This window comes from Vanessa cardui, chromosome 12 (assembly GCF_905220365.1).
Source record: "Vanessa cardui chromosome 12, ilVanCard2.1, whole genome shotgun sequence".
In the NCBI taxonomy this organism is placed as follows: domain Eukaryota; kingdom Metazoa; phylum Arthropoda; class Insecta; order Lepidoptera; family Nymphalidae; genus Vanessa; species Vanessa cardui.
Window position 1 is genome coordinate 6,077,356 of NC_061134.1, and position 17,920 is coordinate 6,095,275.

The following is a 17,920-nucleotide window of genomic DNA, read 5'->3' on the forward strand; positions in this document are numbered from 1 at the left end:
TCAACTAAAATACATATATGACCAAATTTGTTGGATTGGTGTGTTAGAAATAGAAAGAGTTTAAATGGTTGTACCTGAAAGTCTCTTCAAGATCATAATTTTGCAGACTCGTTTTTCAGTTCGCCTCTCATTAAGACATAAAGGTTTCAAGTATCTATGTTCAGCTAGACGTAATAATAAATCAATCAGATACAGACATTGGCAAACGTAGTGTAGGATGTCCTCAGGCACGGTGGAGTGACGATATACGCAAGGCGGCAGGCAGGAGCTGGATGCGAGTAGCCGGAGAAAGACCACAGTGGCGTGCACTTGGAGTTGCCTATGTCCAGCAATGGACAAAAACGGGCTGATGATGTGATGTGACAGACATTGACTTTTAAAATTATAAACGTTAGCTGAACCCCGTCAAAGAACTTGTATTGAATTGTAATATACTTGTATTTATTTTTTAATATCAGTTTTGGTTTTTTTTTTTCGGATTAATCTTTTAAATATGAAAAATTTAAGTGTGCTTATTCAGAAAAACGTCCGTCCGGGTGCTTTTCAAGCAAACTTCACTAATAATGTAAGATACACTAAAATTTATATAAGATGTAGCAGCTTTATATGATACGACAATTAATATTTCTTTCATGTCATTAAATATACTTCACATTATATGTTTAATATAAATATTTTTATCAAGATAAAAAATACATAGAACGTTTCTTTTACAATTCTTTACGTATTTTCTATGGCACAAGGCTGTAAATAAATTGTTGCTATAAATAATCTGTTAAAAACTGAATGGCTCTAAAATATTTTACAGCTAAACATCAATACTTTGTAGTGCTTTGGGTGTGAGCCATTATAATTACAGATACTACGGATATAACATCTCTGTTACTTTGGCATCGTGTTGATACTGTGTAGAAAAGTAAACTTCTTGCCGTACTAATTCCTATGGGTAAAGATTTCCACCATCAATTAGAGATTTTGTACATCTGCCTTCCTGAAAAGGTATTAATCACTTTATCACATAAATTATCATTTATAATTCATATTTATATGCATATTAATTATACTTTTTTATCTTATCTTGGTGTTTAAAACTTTTATAAACATATTTCTCGTAAGCTCCTTAGTTAAATTAAAATGAGATTTAAATTATTATCTTATAAGATGAGTATGAATAATTATTCATTTATAGAAAGTTGCAAATATGATTAGCCAATTTTATTGTACATTTAAGACTTAAGAATATCTTTAAATGTATTAATATGATTACATTCTTCGATTTTATAGGACATATATTCATTTTAAGTGTAATTTTATAAACACAAACGTTTGTAACGTGCAATTCAATTTTAACATAAATTTCACATTTAACATATAAGCCGCGTCCGTTCTAGATTATATAGGTAAAAAAATATCCAAAAGTGCGAAAACTTTACTCAGAATCAATTCCTTTAAAAAAATTTAAATGCAACAATATTGCGCTTGATTATCTTGCGACTCGGACGCCCATTTGCAGTGTGTGCATTAAATTAATTTTATTCGAATTTCACACTTTTTAAGGTCAGTAAATTAATGCTGGTACGTAATTGAATGCTCTTGCAAAAACAACTCACAGATTAAGTAGTACCTTAATAAGGGTACTCTTTAGAATTGCTTCTTTATACGACAAATCATAATATATTATTGTTTTTATCCGAAATCGAGATTCCGAGTTCTCACATTCCTTTACAGGCGCGTATTATTAGTCAAGGCCTTAAGAAAAAGCGTATTAAAAGTAATACACGTGATGAGTACATAGGAATGTAGTCCTGACCATATATGTAATATTTAAATTGCTAACTTTTTTTAAACAACAATGTCATGTAAGCAAAGTTGTCTGTAATTTTTCTAGCTAAAGATTCATTACCAGAATTAACGCTTTCTAAGAAAATTGTCATTTAAACGATAACGACTAAATCGTTGTCTCGATTATATTTTATTAATCAAAATTACTATTGCGATTTTATATATAAAATTGAGTTTATTTTGTGAGTTCTTCTAAATTTAAAAACATACTTGATTGGTATTAATATATTCTTTGAATTTGTAATGTAATAATTCCAATTATTATTGAATTAATCACCGCTCAATGACTTGCTCATTTGTCAATATTTGTTTACTAAATTGAGCTAAACTCGATGTATCGTTTGCATCAATTCGGATCGTTTAATTCGGGTCGATCGAGGGTTCGAGTAGAATCAGCTGCACAGGAATGTTATTACTAACATAACTAACATTAATTCAAGCTGTAGGTGGATATACAATACGTAGCACATATATATTTTTTTTTATGATTATTGAAATTATTTTTTAAATAAATTTGTGTATTAACAATAAATGCTTTTTTTTTAAATAAACGGTGCATTTGGTGTTAATAGACGCTGTATATAAATAATGCTCGAATTTACAAACGCATTGGTAATTCTATATGTACTCATTGGACTTTCGTATTCAGAACGGATCGCCTTTGATCTGGCGGTGCGTCCTCGGTCCTCGCAGTTCGATCACAATTAACTAAACGATAAACGTTACATATCACGCTTTACATCATATCAAATTAGACTCTATAATTTTGCAGTAAGTGTTATATTAGCGTGGTACATTTTTTTAAATTGAAACCTTTTAGGTTTACTGTACGTAATTTGATATGTCGCTCGCCAATAGTCCTCGTTCACACCATTACATATATTATGTGAGAGGCAATTGATTCTTATTTGTATTGCGCAGTTCAGATTTCAACCAAAATATTTGCAAATTTGAAAGTTTTGGCTTCCTTATTAGTCGAAAGTTGTAAAAGTTTCCTTTATTTGCGTTTTGCGTTAGACTTAATAAATACGATTTTTTATTACAAAAAATTAAATGTTCAAAAATGAAAAATCAGTTATATATGTATATAAGATCACACGCTTACTTCAATATTTTCAATATCTAACGACTTAACGGCTTACTATATATTTATTTTACATTTTAATTTTTATTTACTTGTAAACATATCGCTTAATAATTGATCATTACTTTTTTTATTAACATTAAGGTATTAATTATTTACAAATAAAAATAGTTACTGTATAAATTACGACCGCGTGTCATACTAAAATAAATAATCAAAAAATCATAATTAATAAGTAAAAGTAAAGCTAACACCAGTCTGGAAAGTATATTCTACCGAGAAAACTGGCAAGAAGCTTATTATAATACTATTCGTAAATATTAAAAAATATAAAATTCAAGATGTAAATAAAAACGTTAGTCATTGGTTTGTATTTATGAAATGAAAATAATTGTTTAAAATATTTTCTTCAATGATATAGTATTAAGTCTACTAGGGTTTGCCTATTATTAATTTTTAAAACATCTGGAATTACCGAATAGAATAGAATAGTCACCGTGTCTAAAGTAATATAGGTAGTATTCACCCTGCAATAATTTTTTACACAGAAATATTAAAAATTTGTTGCAGTTAACATTTCAGTCAATTATGCAAATGGTCAGATCTCAAGTTACGCATGGAGGCAACTTGTCAATGTATTTGTTCAGTTAAAAGAACAAACACTATTTTATGTTAACATGAAATGACGAAAAGCCGTACCCCGTTATATTTGTGATAAGTTAATGACTAATTCAATGGGTTAGTTTAAAAGGACATGATTAAGTTCGGTATGATTTATAATCTTTTGCTGTAACGATTTTAGATCGATTCACTCATAGAATACTAGTTGCCGACAGCGGCTTCGCTTGAGTTTTAGGGTGTTGGTGGTCATATGTCAGGGAAAAAAGTAGCCTATATTCTTTCTTGGAGTTCAAGTTTGCTTCATACCAAATTTCATCAAATTCCGATCAGCGGTTTGGTCGTGAAAGAGCGACAGAAAGACAGAGTTACTTTCACATTTATAAAATCAATATAAATAACAGGAAAAATAGGAACCGTTAATAGTTGCTTAATTTCAGCAATAAAATTTATTAAGGTAAATATCAAAAAATATTTCACGTTCTCTTAAATACAGCTGTCATTGATAATTGTTTCATCATTGTTTACGTTTTTGTAAAGATAAATAATGTATTAATTTGTTATACATCGCTTACAAGTAAAAGGTTAATAAACTTGCTTATGTCGCACTTCCGTATAAAAAATGCGATACGATGTCCGTAATATACAGTAAATTTAATGTTTTCTGAAATTATTTTATATTAATTATAGATCAATATCTCAGTTGTTTCTTCGTTTCAATTTGCAACGATCACGATCACGAACTAATTGATTAATCTATGATATTTCTAAGTATTAATTGATAACAATAAACTATTTCAAATTGAAAATTATAAAGGTACTATTCAATGGGTACTTATAAGAGAAATTCATGAGCTTCGGGCGCAGAGAGAACCGCGCAGGGTTGTTCGGACCTTGTAGGCGTTAAATGCAAATCGCTAGCGTTTCACCGCAGGACAATGCGGTCGACGTGTTGCACGTCTTGTAAACAGCACGGACGTGGATTGTTGTTCTACTTTTTTGGTTAAGTGGTCGTCCGTAAACGGAGGTGCATAGGCCGCCGAAGAAATACCGCAGGCGGTACAATGCCTCGTTCAGCGCGACCGTACATGGGAAACGTGGTGTTAAGGCACCGATTCTCAGTTGTACGATATATTCAAAGTACGTATCCAACCGTATTTAGTTAGCAGTAAAATTTGCAACTCCTGCGTTGTTTATACTCGCTTACTGTGCATTTAATCGAGTGGGCGGATACTTTTTTATTTCATATTCAATAGCGACCTATTTTTCGAGTAACATTACATGAACTCATGCAATTCGCGGTAAGTGTGAATATAGATCGTGCGGAAACATTAACTTCGGTACATCAAGAGAATGTCGAGATGAAATTATATTTTATGGAAATGGACATTGAATCGGAGCCAACGCTCACTGCATTCTCATAGCGCGACAGTTATGCGGGCGTGTGTGCGGGCACGATCACTGCGGTATGTCTCTCGACAACAATAAGACCGCGCCTTGTGCCATAAACATTCTTTGCCACAATCATTACGAATATAACCTATAAATTAGCACAGAGCCGATTGCAAACACGCCAGTCAGCGTCGAGGGAATTCAAAATAAGGGCTCGGCCCGTACGGTGCTGTCAATCTCAATGGGATAGTAGTATGCCGTCACTGCTGACGACTTTCTGTCACTTTGTCTCAACATAATCTTTGCCAACTAGACTTTGAGCTCAGCTCGGATACGGAGATTTCGAGCTATCACTACAACTATGAGCAAAATGATCGGTATGTGGGCGGTATGACTTATTCATCTCACTACCTCTTATGATTTGTTACGTGTTTGCTATTATTTCTATATGACATATAATGACGAAAAAATTAGATTTTTTTTAATTATTATAATTGTAAAAAATGTATCCTACAGATATTGCAGTATATTATAAAAAACTTAAGAATCTACGAGGGAGCGGCGTAATGTCATATGTATTTATGGGCTAAAGAAAACGATTCTTCAATCGTCTATTGAAGGATAATTCATTTAATATTTGAGATTTTATATGAAATTCAGATAAGAAAACTGTAAATAGAATAATACAATATCAATGTTATCTCGAGTTTGTTTGAACTGCATGTAGGTTAACAGTTAATTAGGTCGAGTACTTAATGTTTCGATGGAGTTCAATTGATTGTTTTATGTAAGTGAATAAAAATATTGCTAAGATAATAAACTACGTGACGTGAGATGTCAGTTTATAAGGCCACACATTTTGTTACTATTTATAGAACTGCAGACGCAACGAATTAAATTGTGTTAATAACAAGCTGAGAGTTCAGATTGAAATACTGGGACATTATGTTGCAGAACGTAATTGAAGCTGAAGATCTTTATTATCATTCTAAAGACTGGAACGTAAATGACAACCTTTAAATATCCTAGTAATGGGAAAATTACTACAAATATATTGAAGGTTTTTTGACGATATTATCCGTACCGCTCAGCTTGTGATTAATTATAAATTTAAATTAAGTAAATGAAAAATACGCTGTTGTAATTTTTGAATCCACTGGGAACTAAAACCTTCAGCAGTTATAGACGGTAACCTCACAGACAGCAGCAGACATCAGTGTAAGCTATATACATGAACAAAATCGACTTGTGTGGACACGTCTTAAGAAAAAAAAAATATGAATGTTTGCTTGGTTCTTTAAGATTTTCCTAATAATGATTCAATTTCTATACCAGAAAGTAAATTTTCTTTAATCTTTATTATCAAGCAAAGTGTAGGTCTTGAACCATACATTATAGGATAAACTTTTGTTCCATACAAACGACAGTAAGCGACCAGTTATTTATAACAGGTATATATGTTTTAGTGAAAAATTTAAAAATAATAAGATGAAATGTTGGCATAGTCGCAGCTTCTGTTCAGTCAATCAAGAAGACATGAGACGCGGTCACGGCGCGTGTTGTAAGTTCCACTGTTACGTCATACAGTGCATCGTCATTTGTTCAGAATAGTATCGTTACTGAAATACCTCTTCACGGCAATACAGCGGAGGTCAAGGTGCTGCATAATGAATTCATTTCGCGTAATTGCGTAAGACCTCGCTTTTGTCTTTCATTTAGCAATTAATCTCTTTCCGCAATAAATCACGTTGTTAACTGAAATGAAAAAAATCATCCGGGAAACAAATTTTAAATTATTCACAGTAATGTATCACGAATCTGAATTGGTTAAGAATATTTTAATATTAATTATTATTGCAGATCTCTCCATCTAAATAGCGCGCGTTTTCTGAATATCGATAAAATTAATATTATCAAGTACGAATAATAATATCTTCAAGTCTTCATTGAGTTTTTATAGAATAATGTATACATTTTATCGCTAAAGCTTATCCTTACATAAAAGGTTTATGAACTTAAGATTGAGTGTAAAGAGATTAAATTGTTTTTTCCTTGGCATATATTGGATTTGCTTGTATTGATATCGAGTCTTGCTATTTAAGAAGTCTACTCAAGCACCCGTAAACAATGTTCATTTGTTTTTTTTGACTGTGCGTGTCTGGTTTTGTGATTTACAGGAGACAGTTACGATATTTAAAATTCAAGCAAACATCAATGCGAACAGAATCTAAATTGTTTTGTGAAGTGGCGCGATGTAGTTTTACGTTTCAAGACACCATGGAAGCTGATCAATAATAGATTGTGCTGAAATGGGAAGACCTCTCGTCGAGAATGTTACACTTTTTGTTACGTTGTTTTATTATGAATTATTGATAGTTTTAAGTGTCGTGTACGCAGTCTATTCATGGTATCGGTCGTGAACGCCGTCGTCAGAGCGGCGCCTGGTTACATCACGCGATTGGAAAACTCGCCGCGTCGGAGAGGCCTAAAGACATAAGACCGCGATTGGACTCGGAATTAACTCGTCTCTAACTAGAAGTCATGTCACGTCTCTACTCTAGGATACTTTCAAAAGTTTAAATTTACTTTAGAACGACGTTAATGAGTGACGCTATTCATCGAGGCACCTTGAGTTTAGCTGATTTTCTCTATTAAAGTTGTGTGTGTACGTTTATAAATATTCATTGCGCACATAGACGCTTAACGTTCTCGGCGCCGCGCAGCAAGCCGAGTCAAAGGTGCTCGGAATCGTCCTTCGGAAATTCTCTTCTAAAAATAATGAAAAACGGTTAAAATAAGAAATTTTTTTATCGAATAAGATGATGTTCTCAATAATAACCATAAAAAAATATTTCGAAATGTTAATCTGTTTTTAAAATGAATATATTTTACAGATTAATTGGATATTAACATTCATTTTCAATCGACTAATTTATAGTAAGCCAATGACTTATGACTGATCGATTCTAATGCTAACGATTGGTCGTCTACGCCTGTCGATTCCAGCTATTTCTTGAATTTGCATGTACTGTAGACTTACACGTCACAGTGTGGCGCCACCCGCCTATAAATTTAGGACTGTCTCGAGCATTAAATGAATTCTTAGATTGAATTATGAATACTGGCGCCGAGTTGTACTAGATCATAATCTACCTATGGGTATATCAGAGCGTAAACAGGTCTAGCTCATCATAATGTTTGCCAGGGTTACTTCGATATTGCTTGTATAACGCATACTACCTACCAAGAAAGATATGATAAGACGATTTATTAAACACATAATTCATAGTCTTAGAAGTAACCTATATTACTTTCGTGTACGTTTATTGTGATGTAATATGTGAGCAAGCGATTTCAAACATACTTTCTTACCATAGCTTTTTTATGTCTTATATAATTGAATATATCATTGTATGTATATTCATGTATAATCTTAAGATAAAAACAGTGCAAAGTCGTTAAAGATTAAAATTTTGTTCAATTGAGAAAGTTACTTCAGATGGAAAAGATACTGCTAGAACATAAACTAAATCAGATATTTATTTTTGAAATATTCATGTCGATAAAATGAATTTATAGGCGGTAGAAACATTGTTCAAATTCGTCGTCAAATCAGCTGCATGATGTATAATGCCGTAATACACAACTCAAATTCCGTGTGAAGCAGAACAAGAGAATATTGAAAAAGGCAAATTCCAGCGTCGCCGTCTGGACGCCGATTCTGTTACGATTGAATAACATTTGATCCAATCAACCCGAATGGATGGGTCGGTGAGGTCTTGCGAATCGGCCCTTACCCGTTGGTCCTTACTTGCGATCAATTGATTGTACGACATGTTATTATGAGACAGTAAATAGCTTAAATAAAGCATTTGATGCTGTACTTAATATGATAAGAATGTATGCATTACAGATTGTAATGCATCCACACTTCTGAGATGCTCAAAGAAATATTGTAATTGTTTAAAAAAAATTAAGTTTTGTTTTTCTGATAGTTTATTAAGTATTCTATTGTTACAGCTCCTGATGTCGTTCAAGATGATAGTCCAACAGTTGTAATCACGACGAATGAAGACGAGGAACTGAGTACAAAACGTAAGTACTTAATTATATTACTTTCATACAAATATATAAATTCTCCTTTACACTAACGATTTCTCAAAATGAAATAAATGTTATTCTCAGATTTCGGGGCTTTGCTAACCGGTCGTTCGCCGCTGTGCATTCGGCGTGATGATATGACAGGAGTCCCGGTAGCTTCAGGCGTAGCGACCGCCCGCTTTACCTTCCGGCGTCGCCACCTATTCTGGTCGGTTCTACTCGGACCATCTATGGTTCTACAACCACGAGCCTTAGCTTTCCTAGACAGAGGTGGACGCATGCTCCTCGAACATCCTTTGAAACGGGCGCCTGGAATTCATAAGACTTATGAGGAAAAAACTGATAAGGTATTATTAAATCGCAAAATGTTTGTTGTTGTTTAGTTCACTTAATCAATCACTTCTCTTAGATGACTCAATGAATTGCCTTGTTTACAGTTGTGTGGCGTCTGGCGTCGAGTGCCTCGGGAATATAAGCGCTTATTGAGAGAAGGCTCTTTGTATGTCGCCTTGATTTGGGGTGACGAGCGTAACAATTCGATGGAAAGTGCTCTCAGTGGTCGAATAAATAGGTAAGCTAAGAACTTTTAATGTTGTACGTTGAAACAGACGTTTTTTATTTGGCGTTGAATGCCATATACATATGTAGTATATATTTAAAGATGTTATCAACACGGAGTGTACTGCATGACGCACAAAGTGCGAGTATGTGTAAATACGTTAAAGGCCCGTTAATATCTATGCGTGTCAGGCGTGCCTGTAACAAATAATCGTAAAATATAGTATATATGAGCGCTTTCATAAGGCGTAATGTAACTTTATATGCACTAACGTTTCCGATGCATTACAATCGGATGCGTTACATCTGTATGGAGCATTTGTGTCTTAGGCATACACGCGGTCAGTCAATTACCTTAATTTACTGTTTATATTTTACCTTTTACATAAATGCACGCGAAAAATACTGTTTGTTTTTTGTTTTACCTTATTTTAAATAAAGAATAATGTATAAAATGTACATAAGTGTTTACTTTGAATAAACAGACTGATCAGTTTGACCATTTAAAATTTAACATTAATATGCAAAGTTTAAGGATTTCTTTGATTGTTTTCTTTTCATATTCTTAATCTCTCGATTTGCTATTTATTAAAAGACTATAGTTTATAGAGTAGTAACATTTAACACGGATGAAACCACACAGAGCGGCTAGTATTTTATGTATACGTGTATAATATACATATATACCATTCCCAATACATTACTATGCAATGAAGCTTGCCCTTGAAACAATGTTCCAAGGATATTACGAGTAGCCTCATTGTTCGTATTAAATTAACCGTGTGATTAATAACGGAAACTCACTCTACTGAGTTAGTTATAAGAATAGGTATGAGCAATTAGATATATTAAACCTGGGCTTGATATGGAAACGTACATGAATATATTATTTACGAAAATGTTTAAAGGCTTTAATAACTACTGCACGATACTTTTTCTAGAATTTGTTTTTAAATTCTGTTCATATTGAGATAAATTATTTCAAATTACAGATACCCAGCGCTTTCTACGGAAATGTTTACTTCTCTGCTCGAACCAGAACATATACCTACGACGATTGGTAACGGACCTTGCGATGATTACCGCTCTCCTGGGCAAGAAGAGGGTTGGTGGGGAGGAACAGCTGTTGTCACGGGGGCAGCTGGAGCTGCCCCAAGTTTACACTTGGCTATTATATACAATGGTGTGTTCATGCCTGCTACAAGAGATCCATCCGTAAGAGTTCTGCTGACGCTCCCGGAGAGGAATCAGACGATTATTGACGAGGTACGAGCCTCAAATAGTTATTTTTAAAGAAAATTTAAATATTATTATACAAATAGGTTTTATTAATGATATAATATTATTTTCAGATACAAAAAGTCAACAAACCGGGCTACGAATTAAATATATTGGAAGTTTCAACACCAGTATCCGCTGCAGAACTGCGATCACTATCAAGAGGGCGTTTGCTGCTATCCGTGGAAGCTCTAGGCACTTCAGAGAGACGTATATCTGGTAGCGTCAGGCAACGAGCAGCTTGTGAAGTGTTCCATGCACCATTGATAGCTGAAAGACCACCCGCAGCTGTTACCCCCGAGGGTCTGGCATTGTTATATATTGACAAGGATGGATCACTTGTGTATGATATACAGGTAAATTAAAAATATATATGTTTTTTTTATTAAAGTAATTGCCCTCCGCGGTCGTATTCAGATTTACACCGGAGTTTTTACAATAGTTACTTAGGTTTTAAATATTGTATAAGATAAATTGTTCTTCTATATTCGTAATCCTACAAAATGATATATTAAAAATTAAGATGAAATGAATGTATATCGTAATCAATTATATTTCGAATTCAATGAAGAGATTAAAAAAAAAAACAAAATTTATTCTTTATGCGTCTGTCTTACGGTCTGCATAATTAATTTACAAATCTGTATTGACTGGTGCAGTAAATGTATTCAAAACAAATTCATACGGTATTGTTATTGAATTAATCAAAATGAATTTTCATACAGATCTTGTATTGTAACTCAATGACAAGGGCGTTGAGAATGTTATAGTTCATTAACCTTTACTGATTCACTAAATTAATTTCTGTTTTTTTCATATACACATGATATTAAAATCACTCGCTTTTCGACTTGCTTATAAATAAAGTCGTTTATTTGTAAATAGGTTAATCATCATTGAGTATATTCAGGACAAATTATGATTTTGATATAAATAATAAAAATTAATGAAGATAGGTTAAATAATCGTCTGAAACCATGATTAGATCTTAATTTCAGTATTATATTTGTTGGTGGAAGCCTGTTAATAAATTGAGATATTTTTAGTTGAGGATTTCGAATTATTCCTACTGTTCTTTCATAAATACTAATCTTTGCAGATCGAGAATTTGAGTATAGCAGATCCGAAGATTACTCTAGTAGAAGAACAAAGCAAACGCCATTCGCAAGTGGAGATATTAGATACTAGAATTGGAGTTCTAGCCAGACCGAGCGCTCGCATCTTCCCTCCTTTGTACGAAGATCAACTTGCTGTTCATATTGGTTCAGATACAGGTACAATCGATACACAATTTTTTATATTATTATTAATAAGACTAATAGAGAAAATTGCAACTGCCTCTTTATCTAGCGGGCTCTCAATCTAGAGGCTTTGATTAAAACCTGAGTTGGAATATTAAAATGTTACTCGGTTACTCCAATAAGAAATTATCTTTAATCACTCAAAGTTGAAATTTGACTTTTTTAGCCTGTGGGATTGGCTATCTTTCCTAAAACCGTCAGCAGTGGTCGAAGTCATAGTCATTTATATCGTAATATCATATTGATTACTATTTTTAGGTCCGCCAATGTTGCGAGGCAGGTTACTGACTCGGCCGTTACCAGACGCGGCTAGTTCTGGACCAGCTCTGTTAAGACGCACGGATGTTCGTATGTCTCCTTCGATCAACCCTGTCGCTGGACTCGCGTGGCTGTCCGTTGACGCTTTATGTGGAATGAATTATGAGGTAACTATTTATATTTGTTAACTTTTCATATGTAGACATTAACATAAAAACATCTGTTAGCAAATGAAAAACTCACGGAAGATCTGCTCAAATAAAAATGAGTGATTGTTATTTTCAAACAAAAAAAATTAAATCAATTAAAAGTATAGAGCTATGATGGGTCTGAATCTTTTTGTTATCATTGTACATAATACCTTCTCAAAATTATTTTGCCATCCTGACAGGATTGCTTTTTTAAATAATCAGGCGCATATTTTGCTTCCGTAACACTATAAATTTCGTTTCTAAAATTTCAGGTGGTAATAAATGGTTACTCTGGTTCCTGGTCCGCATGGCTCGATAGTCATGCAGGTGGGAGCCCTAGGGCTTTGGCGGGAGCTGAAGGCTCTGTTCTAGAACCATCAGCGATGGAGCTAACGGCTTTGAACGCTGGCAACGCGTATCTTAATGTCCGAGCTTCTGATAATGACACTGAATTCCTGCGTACGCGTTTACCACAGGTAAAGGAATTAAATGTATAAATGATATATTACTCTTTGTAGTCATTATGGATTTTAATGTCAGTGCAAGTGCCAATGAATAGGATCATATGAAAAAAGGCAACTTTTTTCCTTATACAAAAACTGTGAAGTGCCTAAATAAAACAAAAATAAATTTACTGAGCACCCAAAAGTCTCAACAATTATAATAGAATAAAACGAAAATAAACATTTTTACATATTCATGCCATCAATACGAATGTATTACTTATTTTATAACAATAGTTCCAATTTCTTCATCAATCAATCTTCAACATATTTCTAGTATTATAATATAACCCCTATATATAAATATTTTTACAATACCTTCGGTATGAATAAATAATAATATAATATTAATTTATTCCATTTTAAAATTACTTATGATTTTAAAAATTTTCACGCTGCTAAGGTTATGCAAGTAAGGTAAGCTATGCATTATAATAGTACAGTATCGTGTATATGATACTGATGGCATCGATGTTTTTTCAATAGACATTGGTTTATTGTCTGAAGTTTCATTAGTCTACAGTATTTTTTAGACTTCAGCCACATTGGTAAAGGATAATAAGCAAGTGTAATATGTATAGTAATTTGAAATGAGGTAACAAATTATCTTAATTCCACGTAGTGGCATACAACATGACTTATGAGATTATTATATTATTCAGTAGTATTCAGTATGAGATTATTATATTATTCAAGACATACATACTTCGAGCGTAATATTGAATGTATGTATGAAGTAAAACAAAATACTAAAAGTTAAATAAGGATTGCGAAAGCGATTTCAATGTGTAACTGCAAATAAGCATATCGTTTTCAATAATTGTCTCTGTCAAAATTAGACAATCAAAGAACCTTGTCAAAATTATAAAGTAGATATTGTATAATAATACCTCATTATTTTATGTCATATAGATAAGCGTGCCACTCTCGTGTCTCCCAGCCGTGCCTGATTCGGACAACGAGTTGAGCGCCAACTATGCGCCGACGCACGTTAATTCGCCCCCTCCCGACAACTCACTTTCTAACACAGCCTCGTGTTATTATGCTGGGAAAACGTATGAGGACGGCGCGCAATGGATGTTGACTGAGGTAAGTTATTATTATTTTCTCCGTTAGTTTTCTAATCTAAGCATACGCTTTCAGAAAGCAGAATTTATATTTTTTAGGTTTTTTTTTTAATATTAATTTTTTCTTATATGTTAGCGGCTCATTTACCTGAAAATCAATTTAAATTATTTTATCAGTTTCAAAATATAGTTTCCATTGTATGAAAAGTATTTGTGGGTACTTTACAGAACATTTTTTGAATTGCCTATCAAGCAGATATGCAATTATTTATGATTTATTTAGTTATTTTATCATATAAATAAAATGATGGTTAGGGGTTAGCCCTAGTAGCGTGCCACTAAACTTTTTAATGTACATATTTAGATATGAATAAGAAATGTGCTGGAGTAGATAAACATACATATAGCCTCCTCCTTCAAATCCTATTTTTATTTATTTTCATATCTTCAATTTAGCCGGGAAAAAATATAAATCTAATATTAATTTCAGTCTTGCCATATGTGTGGTTGCGTTCACGGCGTGCTGCGTTGCGATCCCGTACGCTGTCCACCCGTCAACTGCGCCGTGCCCACTATACAGCCACCCGGACAGTGCTGCCCGATTTGCACTAGTGAGTTATATTTTTGTTTTTCTAGCTAAGACCTGATAAATCTTGGGCATCCAATATACTTGAGGTGTTTTAAAGCTCTTCGCCATATATAAATAACGGACATGGAGACCCCAATAAACGCTTCGATTTTCCTTATCGTAACGTCGTTGTTGAGTTAGTGAATGTGTATAATATTATGTGTATCAAAGACGATTGGCTATTGTTAACAGAATGTTCTGGTGCGAATAGCAGTCTTCAATAACTATGACACGGCGTGTATTGCATTTATAATAAAGCCATCTTTTTCTATTTGCAGATTCAACCAGTGCGGTTTGGAACGAGTCGCACGGTTGTCACCTCGCCGGACAATATCATGCACCTGGCTCTTCTTGGCATCCGTATTTAGTACCAGGAGGCTACGATACGTGTGCGATATGTACATGCGAGTTTCCGACACGACAAGTGCGATGTCCGCGTGTGAGGTGCCCGCCATTGAGATGCGCAGAAAAAGATGCATATAGACCAGATAAAAAGGCTTGTTGCAGAGTTTGTCCAGAGGTAAAGCATAATATGAGTATAATATTGATTCTTCATTTTTATTTTGTAAAATTTGTATGAAGATATAATGTATGTTTTTTTAGGTCAAAGCGAAGAAAATAGAGGAAGAAACGCCTAAAGATCAAGGTGCGCCGCGAACCGCAGAGGAGATTCTTGCAGAAGGCGGTTGCAAGTTTCCGGACGGGCCCCTGCCTAATGGCAAAGAAGTTCATCCGTCAATACATTCACACGGCGAACAGAGATGTGTCACGTGCCGGTGCAAGGTAGGAAGCCATAACGTTTTTCACCTTATCTAATTTTAACACCTTTCCTTTGTATAGTAATGTATGGAAGAATCTCCTTCGGGAATTTTTATTAACGTAACGTCAAAACTAACCAGAATCAAATAGTAATGCTCTAGGCATTAAGTTACTATTTACCATTTCGCTGACTGTAATTCTTTTAATGTTATTGAAAAGGTTTTCGCTACTACATATTCCATCTCATTTAATTTCAGGACGGCGAAGTGACGTGTATTCGCAAGCGGTGCGGGCGGGCGGCGTGCGCGCGCCGGCGTCGCGGCGACGCGTGCTGCGCGTGCGCGCGCCACCGCCGCCAGCGCGCGCCGCCGCCGCCCAGCTGAGCGCCGGGCGCCCGCGCCCCGCGCCCCCTCGTCGCCCCGCGCGCCCCGCGCCCTCGCGGACCCCCGTCTATACCCCAGACTGCTCCTAGGCTAAGTGAGTGAACGCTTCGCTCTATAGACTGATATATTTTTATGTTCTCTTTCGATTCGAATGAGTCCGTCTAGTTTAGTCGGCGTGCGGCGGTCGGCCGAGCGACTCGGAGCAGCCGGAGCGCCCGGCGTCGAATATTCGCTTCCCACCGGTATTTTAATTGGTATTATTCAGAAATTTGTTGGCGCAGGGAGTGCTTCGCCGACCGCGTCGGTCGTCACGATCGCACGGAGAGTCAGGAATGTGAGCGCGGTCGATGTTAAAGATGTGCCATATTTTCTTAATGTAAATAATAAATTATTAAACTTTATTATACCTATGTGCATATTTATTTACGACTCTTAATGTATATTTCGTGGTGTAGCGATCGTATCATGTATTTTCGACACCATCACAGATTGTATATTGTCGTCGATTCGATCATCTCTATTTGTGCATTTGCTTGTAGTTTTATCTTTACGTTATGCCACACTTGTACATGTTACATATTTTATCGGTAGCTCTTACCGTATTTAATCAGCCTGTGTTAACTCTAATATGTAAGTAAACATAAGTATGCGTAACTTAAGTTCGATATAATCATGCGAGTATCGGCCACAACACACTTTGTAAATACTTTTACACATCGTTCTACTTATAATGATATATGATAATATACCTAATGATATTGTTCGTTTAGTGTATGCTGTTAAAAACCGGTAGCATGGTTACACACCGTTATAAAGCAATTAGATTTAGTTAAAGTGAATTTCTTGACTAGTTTTGTTTAATTACTAGGTACAGTTTTATAGTTACGTAATTAAGGAAGCTAGTCCAAATGTGTTGATGTGATGGATAGAATGCCATGTAGCTAGAAATATGTCTGCTTTGATTGATATTGATAAATATAATTATTATTTTACGATAGACTAAATCTAAAAGTATTTAGCTTATACGGCAAAAAAATCGGGGCTTACTCTGTGAGAATTTGCCAAAAATTTGTAAACATTGTGAAGAGAAATGCGTTTGTGGGATCTAGTCCATCAAATTGTGAATGTATTATATTGTTATACTCACGTTATTGGCTATCTTATTTTATGTTTTTACGTAATTAGAATATGATTCGATAAGGGCACGATTTATTCTGGTTTTAGTACTATAATCTAACCGTAGTGAGTAATCACACCTATGGCTTGCGAATAACATAACTAATAGCCATAATGGGTACTATAAACTTGCTTGTGTTGCATTGTTTTTATTTGATAATTATTTCTAGTAGCCGACTCGATTATTTTCCCTCATTATACAAAGGGATTTATATTTTATTTGATTCTAAAATGTTATATGTACCTATTGAATGTATTTAATTTGGAATATAAGAATTAAATTTAGCTAGACTTGTGGAACTGGTCAAAATTTCTGTAAAACGCCATACAGTTTTAGTATGCAATAAATTACCTGTGAATTCAAACATGCTTTTATTTATCCCGTAACTGAAATTATCCTTAATGAATAAGTATTTTATTTACACAATATTCTAGAGGAGATCCTTGTTGATAACATAACATTTCTGTAATTACAATACTATATATATTAATAGAAGAAAAATAAGAGCTATGACTATACATAGTGACTTGGATAGAAACATTTGACAGTATTATTTTAAACAAACAAAAGTCAGAGTAACAACCTCCAAATATAGTGTCAGTCATACTACCTCATAGACTTAGTAAATCATATTTATCTTTAAGGGCGCGCATGTGATTATGTTTACCCAATAGTCAGGGGCCATCTAAAAATCAGTGCTGTGCACAGCTTATACTGAGATGAACCCCTTGCCACCTACACTGTGTTCTTTAAATTTAATTATTTTCTTGTGTAAAATCT

At 34.3% G+C, this 17,920-nt stretch overlaps 1 protein-coding gene across 1 annotated transcript; it reads left to right on the forward strand.

Moving 5' to 3' along the window:
* The first annotated feature begins 8,895 nt into the window (after window positions 1–8,895).
* Window positions 8,896–17,504, forward strand: LOC124534066 (dorsal-ventral patterning protein Sog-like). Its single transcript, XM_047109733.1, has 13 exons — window positions 8,896–9,031; window positions 9,122–9,384; window positions 9,475–9,608; window positions 10,588–10,861; window positions 10,948–11,229; window positions 11,973–12,147; window positions 12,433–12,599; window positions 12,896–13,099; window positions 14,039–14,215; window positions 14,684–14,804; window positions 15,100–15,341; window positions 15,425–15,604; window positions 15,838–17,504. Exons 2-13 carry the CDS (start codon window positions 9,175–9,177, stop codon window positions 15,961–15,963), a joined length of 2,292 nt encoding a protein of 763 aa, XP_046965689.1. The 5' UTR covers window positions 8,896–9,031; window positions 9,122–9,174; the 3' UTR covers window positions 15,964–17,504.
* Window positions 17,505–17,920: the final 416 nt, after the last annotated feature.

Coding starts and splice junctions, on each gene's coding strand:
- LOC124534066 (XM_047109733.1), top strand. CDS start 9,175: ATGACAGGAGTCCCGGTAGCTTCAGGCGTAGCGACCGCCCGCTTTACC. Junction 9,609..10,587: donor CTCAGTGGTCGAATAAATAG/GTAAGCTAAGAA, acceptor TTCAAATTACAG/ATACCCAGCGCTTTCTACGG. Junction 11,230..11,972: donor CACTTGTGTATGATATACAG/GTAAATTAAAAA, acceptor TAATCTTTGCAG/ATCGAGAATTTGAGTATAGC.